Raw genomic sequence first — 13868 nt, forward strand, 5'->3', positions numbered from 1 at the left:
GCTTCCAGAGGTCAGGGAGAGAGGGAAATGGGGAGTTATTATCAACAGGCATAAAATTTCAGTCAAGCAAGAATATGCTCTAGAGATCTGCTGTATAACATTGCAGTCAATAATAATATACTATAAGCTTAAAAGTTTGTTAAGATAGTAGATCACATATTAAGTGTACTTTCCACAATAAAAAAAATTTTTAGAAAAAAATGGGTGAAAAATCTGAATAGGAGTCTCAGCAAAAATGACATACAGATGGAAAATATGCATAAAAAGGTAATCAGCATATGTCATTTGAGAATTGCAAATTAAAATAATAATGAGATACCATTATATGCCTATTAGAATGATGAAAATTAAAAACATGGACAAATACAAATGCTGACAAGGATGTGGAGCAACAGGAATTATCATTCATTTCTGATGGGAATGCAAAATGGTAAAGCAATTTTGGAAGACAATTTGGCAGTTTCTTACAAAATGAAACATATTGTTAGCATAGAATCCAGCAACTGTGCTCCTTGACATATATCCAAATGAAGTGAAAATTTACGTCCACACAAAAACCTACACAAAGATATAGCAGCTTTATTCATAATTTGTAAAACTTGGAACAACCAAGATGTCCTTCAGTAGGTATTTGGATAAATAGATCAATGGAACAGAATAGAGTACAGCTAGACAATGGAATATTACTGTCAGCACTATAAAAGAAATGAGCTTTCAAGGTATGGAAAGACACGGAAGAACCTTAAATATATATTACTAAGTAAAAGAAGACTGTCTGAAAAGGCTACATCCTCTATGATTCTGTCTATATGACATTCTGGTAAAGGCAAAAGTATGGAGACAGTAGAAAGACCAGTGATTGTCAGGGTATAGGGAAGAAGACAGGATATATAGGCAAAGCACAGAGGATTTTTAGGACAATAAAACTATTTTGGATGAAATTGTAATGGCAGATTAGTAATATTACATATTTTCCAAACCCATAGACTGTACACCACCAAGGGTGAACCCTAATGTAAGTTATGGACTTTGGGTGATAATGATGTGTCAATATTGGTTCATAAATTGTTACAAATGTACTGCACTGGTGCAGTATATTGATGTGGGAGGCTGTTTGGAGTGAGCTAGAGTGTATGTGAGTACTCTGCATTTTCCACACAATTCTTCTGTGAGTCTAAAACTATTCTAAAAATTAAGGTAGCTAGCTGCTATCTCGTGCCATGATAGATTGATTGCCAAGGCAACAATCACATTCCCATAAGGTGGAAAGATTTATGTTTTTGTCAAGTCCCTGAGTGTCAGGGGAACAATGAAGATAGGTCTTGGGAAAATGTCTGATATCATTTGTGAGGGTGGGATAATATAATTTATAGTTAGCCATTAAAACCAACTTTCCCCACTTCATAATTTCCTTAAAAGCCCACAAAATATTTGTTTATTAGAAACCTACTTTGGAATACAATTTAATGTTGGAGTAAATAGTATGAGTTGATAAAAATAAAAGTAAAATTATTTAGTTTTCAATTTTTCAGACATGTGTTTCCATTAATATTAGTTTACCCACATCCTGTCATTACAGAAAAAGTGGGTTTATGTTTTCTTTACAGAAAGCAAAAAGTGTTGCCATTCATTATCTTTATGTTTCCAACCAAAAGGATACATGTCCCTTAGAGCAGAAGAAGTTGTGTTATATTGCTGGTTTGTCTTCCTTCCTCTCTCAGTCCTCAAAGATTAACCTTACACCTTTATTAAGATCAGAATTTCAGTCTGTTTTGCAAATAATGTCCTTTTCTAGATCTAAAGTCTCCTGGTGTAAAGGTATCACATAATATGAAAAGCAATATGTGTAGTATAAATTTTCAAGTTCACAGTTGTATGACAACAGCTTCTAGCAAACAAAAGGGTGAATCCAAAAGTATACTTAGACGAGGTTAAAATACTCAGAGTTCAAAATAATGTTTCTTCAAGATGAGTATACATTCAGGCTTTATAATGATCCTTGATCCTTGATATTGTATCAGGGCCAAAACTTTCTTGTGGGTCAGAAGAGAATGGTTACTCTTCCTGCTTCGTAACTGTACTGTAGCAAGATTTGGAAAATTATAACTTCTTTTAAAATATAGCTATTATTTTTATCCTACACTAAAGGAAGAAATAATTAATAACACATTCAAAGTATCTGGGATCCCATAAAGGCTTATTTTGCATGCCAAATCTGATGACTAGTAGTAGCTGCCTGTAGCACTTTGCTTACAAATATGATGAAACCAGGTCCAGGCTCAGTGGCATGATTGATTAGTCTTGTTTCTCTTGGCTGTAAGAGGGCACACACCCTAAATATGTGTTGGCCCTGTATAAATCTTTTCAATTCAAATCAGTCTCGGTAATTTCAATTTAATTCAAATGAACAAGAAGAGAAAAGTAATTTTTTTCAGTATAAAATTTAAAAGTCATTCCCCAAGATCATATACTTCATCCAGAAAAGAAGTCCAAGGACCCATATATAAGAGAGAGCATGGTCAAAAGATAAAAGAGATTGGAAAATAGTTAAAAGGGGAGAAGAAAATATTTAAATGGGCCAAAAATGAAGTAGGCAATCTTGAAAAAAATTTAATTAAGCTAGGCCTTGAAGAAGTGTTTTTAAAGGCAGAGATGAGAAGGGAATAATAAGTGTAAAGAAATGGAAAAAGAATAAGTAATAAATGCTAGATGCTATTTTCTTTTTAGACCTTTCTGAGGTTGCCTGAATAGAAACAATTAAGTTCAAAAGTGAATATTCCAGAGGCTTCTTCTTTTGTTTTGTTTTTTTGTTTTGCTTTTTATTTTTTACATCTCCAGTTATGTTTCCACATGTAGTAATTGTACAGTACTTACAATGAGAGTAGATGTAATGATTCAGTAATACAAAGACACATACTGAGTACCTTTCTTTTCATGTCCTAAATTAGGAATCATCACTTCAGCATGACTAACAAAATGAGGAAGAGGGAGAGGGAAAGGAGGAGGGAGAGAGGGAAGGGGTCATACAAAATATACAGAAAAAATGTTCAAAAAGAGCATCTATGAAAATGAATAAGTAGACATCATAAAGTAATTTTAAACATTTTAATTCCTATTTCCTTGTGGCAATTATTCATATAATTTTTATTTTCTTTTACCTTCTCTGCAACCCTTCTAAGGGTTTGTGGAAAAGTCTAACAGAGGTAGCCTATTTAATGCTTGACCTGTATTTTACATGGCTAGTAAATGATACTAAAAGCATAATCAATTCTAAACATACACTGGTTTCAATATGACCACATCCTTTCTCAGTCAGCTGTTATTCTGGGAAGTTGAAATGACTTATTATCTGAGACCTATAGACCTCATTCAGTGCAATAATTTCTCATTACACCTATCAACATAAATTTCATTTAAATCTTATAAGTTTGTAAAATAAATGCTCATTTGAAAATGATTATGAAGTTCCTTTTTATTTTAAGATAGGCTGTGCTAGTCTGCATTCCACTATTAACTGCTATCACAACACCCAGTTTAGAATTTCCCACATAGATTTTGTCACAAATTGGAATTAATTTATTTGTTTTGTTTATTTTTTATTTGTCTATGATATTCCCCCCTCCAGAACGTAAAAACTATAATGTATAGTAGGGACTGTGTGTATCTCGTTCAACATTCTATCCCCAGTGACAAAGTGTCTGGCACCTAGGGGACCCTCAAAAACTACATTTTACTTAAGCAAATGGCTAAACCACAAACAGACCTTAAAATGTATCTAGATACCATCATACACCAAATGTCTTGAAAATTGGATAACTTCTTGAAACAGTTATGTGAAGAAAAACAAATGTCTTGGTGGGTGGGGAAGGGGGAGAATTGAAGCAAACATAAAATGCATAGAATTGAAGCGCAGAGCTCACTTAAGTTGATGAATAATGTATCCAAACATTCTAAAGGTCATTTCAATATTATTGGAGCCACAAATAGGTAAATAAATTAACCAAGAGAAATGTCCTCTCATTATTAATGAATGATTTTTAGTCTTAGTAGTAAATAAGTTTCAAGAATGTTTCAGCAGCCAAAGTCTAGCATTGACTTAAATATATTTTTTAAATAAATAAGAATAATTAGAGTCACAAGCAGGATTCTTTAGTTAACAGTAATAACTCCAGGACCCCTTATATCCTTTGAAATTTTGTGGTAGATTTATCACCTCTATCTAAATGTAAATATTTAAAACAGGACTGTATTTCTAATGGAAATGTGCTAGAGCTTAGGTGTTGCTCCAAGCCAATGAATAATTATTTTGATTACACTGTAAAACAAAAAGTAAGCATTACTGATAACTCTTTATTGAGGAAAATCAAAGTAATTAAAATGTGTATTTTCTCTCCAGATCAGATGAATTAGTTTACTTTAAACCTTGGAGTTTCTGCAAGTTTTTACGCTGTTAGATACTAGCTTGTCATTTAGACTCTCTGATGTTGCACAGGAATTAAATTTAAAGGACACAATAAAGAATTAAATGTATAACTTTAATAAAATAATTATGGAAATAGTCATAACTTTTTAATAAAGTATTAATATTTGTTATTCCACCTCACCCAAAAAGAGAAATATATGGAAAGAAAACTCTATAATGAAAGAACCTTATCTTTAAGAGTGTACTTGATAGACATTTCTCCAAAGAAGACATACAAATGGCCAACAAACACATGAAAAGATGATGAACATCACTAATTATCAGAGACATGTAAATCAAAACTACCATGAGGTATCACCTCACACCAGTCAGAGTGGCCATCATCAAAAAATCTACGAACAATAAATGCTGGAGAGGGTGTGGAGAAAAGGGAACCCTCCTATGCTGTTGGTTGGAATGTAAATTGGTACAACCACTATGGAGAACAGTAAGGATGTTCCTTAAAAAACTAAAAATAGAGCTACCATATGACCCAGCAATCCCACTCCTAGACATATATCCAGAGAAAACCATAATTCAAAAGGATGCATGCACCCTGATATTCATTGCAGCACCATTTACAATAGCCAGGACATGGAAGCAACCTAAATGTCCATTGACAGAGGAATGGATAAAGAAGATGTGGTACATATATGCAATGGAATATTATTCAGCCACAAAAGGAAAGAAATAGTGCCATTTGCAGAGATGTGGATGGACCTAGAGATTGTCATACAGAGTGAAGTAAGTCAGAAAGAGAAAAATAAATATCGTATAAAATTTCTTATATGTGGAATCTAGAAAAATGATACAGATGAACTTATTTGCAAAGCAGAAATAGAGTCACAGATGTATAGAAGAAACTTATGGTTACCAAGGTGGGGGGGATGAATTGGGAGATTGGAATTGACATTTATACACTACTATATGTAAAGTAGATAACCAATGAGAACCTACTGTATAGCACAGGGAACTCTACTCAATGCTCTGTGGTAACCTAAATAGGAAGGAAATCTAAAAAAGAGTGGATATATGTATATGTATAACTGACTCACTTTGCTGTACAGCAGAAACTAACACAACATTGTAAAGCAACTATAGTCCAATAAAAATTAATTAATTAAGCCATGATGCAAAAAATAAAGTGTATTTGAAATTGTGGCAAAGGAGATTAAAGATGAAATGGAAAATATAGGTATTTTACCTTGTAAATCTAATGTCCACTTAATATAATTCTGCTGTATGTATCAAAGCATGAAGATAATGACTGATTTCAAAACAAAATGGGCATACAGTTCCTGTTACCTATTATGAAGATGAATATGGATGAACAAGCAGTATACAGAAGGAGTCCCGATAGCTTTCACAGGGATTATATGAGTACTTAGTGTGCCTATAGCCAAAACACAGGGATTTGGGGATGGGAAGTCTTTTAAAAGAAAGACTAATCTTTCTTTTATGATCCTCCCATTGATAAAGATTAAACAGTAATGTATTATTTTGCATTTGAACTTTTAGGTTAGGAAAGATAAGCAGAGTATTTTCCTCAATCATCTGTTTATTTAAATGTTCAGTTTTCCTTATCTGTGAAGAACTGTTCTCCACGTTTTACTTTTTCTGAACAGTTTTTCCAGAAGGAAAGGAAAAAAGTGCAAGATATCATGATCAGTATCTGGAATATGTTTTATTTTGTTTTGACATTTTAAAATGGAAGTCTTTAATTTTCTTCCCATCACATATTCCTTTCTAAATCCGTATTATGTAACACTTAACCATGCTCCTGCAATCTGCCTACACCCAAACATACACACAACTGAGACAATATATATCCAAGCTCTATCAGCAAATGGACTGACCATCAATCTATAACTTTATTCTGGTTTGAAAACATTAGCTAGGCTTATGAGAAGTTTCTCTTGGAGACAATTTTATAAAAGTGATTTAAGGAGCTTTTTATGGTTGAGAATAGTATGAATAGCATTAGCACTACATGTATTTTCTTAAAGATTATATAATACTACTCAACTATAAAATCACCTGTGCTTGTTTTTTGTTTTTAAATAGCATATGTGTAATCTTTCTCTAATCTGTTATATGGCAATTCTTCCACTTTTCCTTTGGATCAAATTTGGTAATTCCTATTTTGCTAGGAGTTAGCCATTTCCTCTAAAGTTTTATGTTGTTGGTAAAATAACATAACATAACATAATTAACATAACATAAAATAACATAACATAACATAATTGTGTCATCATTTTTGACATAATTCTGACAGCATATATTAACATTTAATAATTCACATACCATCTAAGTGTACGATACCCACTTCTGAGAATCTACTTAATAGAAATGAGTAATAATATATAAAAGTATGTGAATAAGGACGTTTATTATAGCATTGTGTGTTGTGACAATAAAATAACTAAAAGCAGCTTTATTGTCCAACAGTAAATAAATGGCTTAACATATTTTGTGTCATCTAAAAGCATAGATTAATGGGTACAGAGTTTCAGTTTGGTAAGATGAAGAGTTCTGGACATAGTGATGTCGCTTGCATGACAATGTGATGACAATGTGAGTGTACTTAAAACCACGGAATTGTTCACTTAAAAATCATTAAGATGGTAAATTTGATGTATATTTTCCCACCATTAAAAATAAAAATAAAGTTTACATTTTTAAACAATTATTATTTTATTTATTGTTCTAGGTCAAGTGAAATGACTATAACTCAGGATTTTTAATCAAAGAATGTGGTGTGTGTGTGTGTGTGTGTGTGTGTGTGTGTGTGTGTTTTCCCTGTATGAGGCATATGTTCAGTAAACAAACCCTAGTAAGGAGAGATTTGTCTGAGACTATCTGTCAATTGGGTGATACTCCTACCCTATTTTAATGCATAATAAGATAAAATACTTTGCCTCTACATCATATGTAAAACTCTAAATAGACTGAATTTTAAATGCATAGCAATTGCATAAATTTACATTGTAATATTCCATGGGTTCATTTTAAACTAATAGGATCTAATTAAAAGAGAACCCTAAGGATACACCTAACTAAACCTAAATATATATGAAGTTGTTATATTATTTTTATATGTTAATACTCAGATTTATCCACAGTTGAATGCATGACTTTTTAATTCAACAGGGATTCAATTAATGAGAGAAAGGAAAAAAATGTTAAAATTTTGTAAAAGAATCTTTCTTAATTTCCATCAAACCACCTAGGGTTATAAATGTATGAATTATAGCTACAGCCTTTGAATAAATATCTAAACTATACTTTTATAATTTGAAATACTGAAATTTTGGTTAAATGTTGAAAAATGAGATATTCTGGTTTATTGACAATTTAGCATAAATCCCGTTCCATTGTATATTCCTTTGAAATTTTTTCCACTTTTGGTTACTTTCTCATTTCAGTAAATACATTCTAATAAACACAATTTAATCTTTCTTTGATAATAAATCTTATCAAAATGCCTTCAGGATTATCATCCAGAGCATAAATACTCAGGGAGCAGGATAAAATTTTGGAAATAGAGACAGAGAGTTGCTACTGGCTCCAAAACTTACTACTACATGTTTAATGCCAAATTGTTTTTTTGCCAATTTTCCTCTCTTTGTCTGAAAAACATGAGCCAAGTTCTAGGTAATAAAGGTTTTACTTTGTTCAACTATCCCAGACTTCATTCAAGAGAGTAGCAAATTTACTTTCATTGTGAAGTCCGAGCACCTTGCACAACTCAGACTTTTAATTGGAAACAGGATCAAGTGCCTGTTAAGACAAGGCTGAAAAACATAAATTTCCAACTGTCCTCTTCTTCCTCTCATGCTGACAAATTTCTACCAACTGTAAATAACAATGTGTGGTAGGTTGCACTTAGAATACCAGTTGTCCAGGATTCTTTCCTCATGCAAAATGTTTCTCAGATTTAGAAAGACTCAGATATGCTTCAACCAACTGCCTTAGTAATCTGGGTGGGGATTTTTAATGGATTTAATATATGCATCAGATTTACATAGACTATAAACTTACCTTGAATATATAATAAAAATGACAGAGAAATGTTCCACATCTGATTTTTATCCCAGAGACAATTCTCAATGTAAATATTAAAATGATTAAACAAATTATAGATGAAAATGTTTCCCTTTTTCCCATAAACTTCTGCTTAGCAGAGGGAACTCTACTAAAATTTATTTATTTCACAGCAGTTCTAAATTTCTGATTTTTGATCTGATAAAATGTTCACTATAGTTTAGAATGTTTATACTGCAATGACCCCAAAATGGCTGGCAAGTGTAGAGTGGAGGTTATTCTGAAAATAATAATTTTTATTATTAAAAGTATTTCCAATTTATTCACTTTTAGCTGAGTTGGGTCTTTGTTGCAGCATGCAGGCTTTCTCTAGTTGCGGCAAGTGGGGGCTACTCTTCGTTGCAGTGCGTGGGCTTCTCATTGTGGTGGCTTCTCTTGTCCCAGAGCACAGGCTCTAGGCACGTGGGCTTCAGTAGGTGTGGCATGCAGGCTCAGTAGTTATGGTACACGGGCCTAGTTGCTCCATGTCATGTGGATCTTCCCGGACCAGGGCTCGAACCATGTTCCCTGCATTGGCAGGTGCGTTCTTAACCACTATGCCACCAGGGAATTCCCGAAAATAATTATTTTTAACAACCCAATTCCATCTATAATATTAGAGAAAATATATACAAATGAATTGGAATATGGACAGCATTTAGGTGGTTACATAAATAAAATATTAATTTGATTTAGTGATAATACTGTGGTAATTATTCTCTTGGATTTATGTTGTTATTTTAATATAGCATTTTCAGTAAAGTAATACTTTTATATCAGAAAAATAAAAACAAAAGTTCTGGCCCATTGTCAATTAAGTTTATGAGGAAAGATGTTTATAAAGTATATGTTCAAAGTACAATAAAGTAAGCACATGTTCACAAGTGTTTCTACATATTGGTCAACGTGGTGATATTTTAAGACCGGTTTTTATTAGTCTATCTCTATAACATTTTTTAATTTGTATTTGCTTTTTCTCACATAGTCTCCATGTCTTAGCTAAGCAAGAACCCTTGAGGAGAAAATTACAAAATAATTGAGTAAATAATGAGGGCAAATTGTCATCTTTAGTCAACTCTACCGTCTAATAGAAACTGTAGAAAATAAAGCAACACATGAATTTAGCCTGTTATTCTAAGAATTTAAGACAACACCCTTTGGGGTGATGTCCTTCTCTTGCATTCCTTTTTTGCCAGGATCTTTTCCAGCCTAACAGTACTGACATATGTTTTGTTCGGATTTTCTTTTTGAGGGGAGGGCTTGTGGAAGGGGCTGGTTGAGTTATGTGTTACAGACACTGATGATTTTCCGAAGACGGGGTAACATTCCTCTTCAGAACAGTTTACCACGAACTCTAAAGAGAGATCTTGGGAAACCTCTGAGCTGTGTCTAATCTTATAGCATTGTTCCCTGGAATGGTTTAAAGTTGACAATTCAAGTTGAAATTAGCAATTAATTGTGTAAAGTGCCTATATCTTAACGTGTTTATTTCATCTTCAAACATTATATATTTTGCATTGATTCTGCAGCTTTTACTCTTTAACTAAGATTTTGCAATTTGTGATTATGGAGGCAGCACATCTTCAATGTTTCCTGGCACTAAGTATCATTAAAAGTCATTTTATGGCTCTCCAATCATTAAAACCTTAGTATTACTGGAGCAGCGAAAAGAACGCTGCCTATTACCTGGGGATAATGCTACCATTATGTTGAAGTTCAATGGAGTAAAAATAAAGGCCAACTACAACATGGGCCTGTGTTTTATTTGACCCTGTGATCATTTAGCACTGGACTGGGAGTCCAGTACAGCTGTCAACTGAGTTTCCAATGCACTCAGGAAAGTATGCAACCTATATGCTATTTCGAAACGATTTAGGGAATTCATTTAAAAACACACAAAAAAATTATGAGAGTCCCACCTAGGTCTTCACCTCCTTTGATTTTGGGGTCAGTAGCCTAAAGGTAATATTTTAAAATAATAAATAAAATTTCAAAAATAAGAAATGAAAAATCTAGAAACCATTTAAATCTTTTTCTTTCGTTCGTTCTTTTCTCTTTTTTCTTTCTTTCTTTTTTTTTTTTTAACATCTTGGCACACAGCAAGCGGGAAGTTACTTAGCACGGTTCCGGGTTTCCTTGCGCCCCGCCCGCTCGCCCTACCACAGCTAGAAGCTTTTAGTCCCTGGGTCGGTGTGTCCTGCAGGGCGCAATCCCTGTCCATCGGTCTGAGCTCTGCCCGCCCGCCGCGCATCTGCCCTTCTTTCCTGACTCCGCCCCGCATCTGTCCGGAACCTCCTCGCGTCTGAGCTGACCCAGTGCGCGTCTGCCAGTCAGTCCCTCCGGACCCGCCGCGAGTCTCAGGCTGCCGAAATCTCTGCGCGTCACTCGGTCCGTACCCAGTGGGCATCTTGGGTATCTGGGCGGTCTCCGGTCCCCCGCGCGTGTGTCTGTCTGTCTGTCTCTCTGTCCGATCCGCCGCCTGCAGCCTGCCTGCCCGGCCGCAGCGCACCAAGTGTCCAGTCTGCCCTTTCGCTGACGCTGAGTGTGTGTAGCGCGGCCTTAGTGAGCGCGAGCCCGCCTGAGACCGGCCAGGCAGCCGGCGGAGGAATACATGTTCGGCTCCTGCCCTTGTTGATATCATTTTAAGCCCACACGAGCTTGAGGCCTATATTTATGCAGAAAACGGGTCGTGAGGCCTCTTTCGGCAAGGCTAGGTGTGGGGAGCCAGCCAGCTGCTTGATGATTTCTTACAATTTAACGGGGAAAGGGACATTTCTTTCCTACTACTGGCTTTTGAAACTGATTTTAGATCTGAATGGGTGGAAATTCTAAGCCACCTTAGGGAGAACGGATTCGTTATTGGGGTGCTTTTTTGTCTGATGCATTTGTTCTGAGCCTGCTGACCAGCTGTTTCTGAACTTCATTTTCTCAGCCTCAACAGTGATTCTGAGTCTGCTTTTAGCTTCCTTCGCCTTGGCTTTTTTTCTGTTTGTGAACAGCTGCTTGGCCCATAGCTTAGAGAAAGCAACCTCTTTTTCTCTCCCAAGAAAACCTCCTCCCTGTGCTCAGAGAGATGGGGAGTGGGGAGCCTAATCCTGCTGGCAAGAAAAAGAAGTACCTCAAGGCTGCCCTGTATGTGGGTGACTTGGACCCAGATGTCACCGAGGACATGTTATATAAAAAGTTCAGGCCTGCTGGCCCTCTTCGCTTCACCCGAATCTGCCGTGACCCGGTGACCCGCAGCCCCCTGGGCTATGGTTATGTTAACTTCCGCTTTCCTGCGGATGCTGAGTGGGCCTTGAACACCATGAATTTTGATTTGATTAACGGCAAACCTTTCCGCCTAATGTGGTCTCAGCCAGATGACCGCTTAAGAAAGTCTGGAGTTGGAAATATATTCATCAAAAACCTGGACAAATCCATAGACAATAGGGCCCTTTTTTATCTGTTTTCTGCTTTTGGGAGCATTCTCTCCTGCAAGGTAGTATGCGATGACAACGGCTCTAAGGGTTATGCCTATGTGCACTTTGACAGCCTGGCCGCTGCCAATAGGGCCATCTGGCACATGAATGGAGTGCGGCTCAACAACCGCCAGGTGTACGTTGGCCGATTCAAATTTCCGGAAGAGCGGGCAGCTGAAGTTAGAACTAGGGATAGAGCGACTTTCACCAATGTTTTCGTTAAAAACTTTGGAGATGACATGGATGACGACAAACTGAAGGAACTTTTCAGTGAATACGGGCCAACTGAGAGTGTTAAGGTAATAAGAGATGCCAGTGGGAAATCGAAAGGCTTTGGATTTGTGAGATACGAGACACACGAGGCTGCCCAAAAGGCTGTGTTAGACCTGCATGGAAAGTCCATCGATGGGAAAGTCCTCTATGTAGGGCGAGCACAGAAGAAAATTGAACGCCTGGCCGAGTTAAGGCGAAGATTTGAGCGGCTGAGATTAAAAGAAAAAAGTCGGCCTCCAGGGGTGCCTATCTATATTAAGAACCTAGACGAGACCATCGATGATGAAAAACTGAAGGAGGAATTTTCTTCCTTTGGATCAATTAGCCGGGCCAAAGTGATGGTGGAAGTGGGGCAAGGCAAAGGGTTTGGTGTTGTCTGCTTCTCCTCTTTTGAAGAGGCTACCAAAGCAGTAGATGAGATGAATGGTCGCATAGTGGGCTCCAAGCCTCTGCATGTCACGCTGGGCCAGGCCAGGCGCAGGTGGTGAGAATAAGAATGCTCAATTTGTTTCAGCCTTAAGCTGGTGCCTACTTAGTTTGGGCTACTTTGTGATAAGAGGTTATTTTATGTGAATTCACAGCATTTTTTAAGTGAATACTTTCTTTTGAAAAAAAGTGAAACTAGAAAACCTTGTTCATTTTAGTGAAGAACATAATTTCTAATTGTAAAACTGTCATTTTGTACTATTTTTCGATATAATAGCCTTAGGAATATGTAGATTAAAATTTATTCCTCCACATGCTTTTTTGCTAAACCAGTCAAGTGAGGTAATGGAGTATATTTCCTTCCTTATTTCACTAATACTACTAAATTTATTTTCTCCTATGAAAGTATTCTCGAGATGGTCCTTACTTCTGAGTCTATCACAGTGAAAATTTCTAACTTGTTTTTTGAGAAATCAGTAGAGCAGGGGAAAGCGTATATGATCCAGTTAATATTTGTGTATAGGTTCACTTTAAATTATTATTTAAAATGAATATTCCTTTTAAAAGATGTGAGCTTTCTTTCTTCCTTTTATTTATTTATATATTTTTTTCCTTTTTAATATATTGTGGGCATACCACAGACTTGATAGTGACTTTGACTAAGTTTTGAGAGTTTTCGTTATTAACTTCATGCCCAGAGAAAGAAGCATATTGGTATTTCCTCAATCAATACCTTAGAAAATTAATACTTTAAACATTGATTATTTAAATTCTAAGTTTCATCTTAAAAACCTTTTCTGAAAGCTTTGATATTTGAAGACAGTCTAAGGAGCATTCTTTTTTTTTTTTGCGGTATGCAGGCCTCTCACTGTTGTGGCCTTTCCCGTTGTGGAGCACAGGCTCCGGACGCGCAGGCTCAGCGGCCATGGCTCACGGGCCCAGCCGCTCCGCGGCATGTGGGATCTTCCCGGACTGGGGCATGAACCCTTGTCCCCTGCATCAGCAGGCGGACTCTCAACCACTGCGCCACCAGGGAAGCCCTAAGGAGCATTCTTATCACTCATTTTTCTAAACTCCTTAGTAGGTATACATGGATCATGTTTAATCAACAAGAAAGGTGAATAACAGCACTGAATTGCCTTTGTCTATAAATAACTTTAGGA

The 13868-nt window shown here is 36.0% G+C and overlaps 1 protein-coding gene across 1 annotated transcript; it reads left to right on the forward strand.

Moving 5' to 3' along the window:
• Positions 1-11618: 11618 nt before the first annotated feature.
• Positions 11619-12767, forward strand: PABPC5 (poly(A) binding protein cytoplasmic 5; the record flags this gene model as incomplete). Its single annotated transcript, XM_082864955.1, has 1 exon — positions 11619-12767. The coding sequence occupies one exon, from the start codon at positions 11619-11621 to the stop codon at positions 12765-12767; it is 1149 nt and encodes a 382-aa protein (XP_082721081.1).
• Between the last annotated feature and the right edge of the window lie 1101 nt (positions 12768-13868).

Source organism: Leucopleurus acutus (assembly GCF_964270905.1).
Source record: "Leucopleurus acutus genome assembly, chromosome: X".
NCBI lineage: Eukaryota > Metazoa > Chordata > Mammalia > Artiodactyla > Delphinidae > Leucopleurus > Leucopleurus acutus.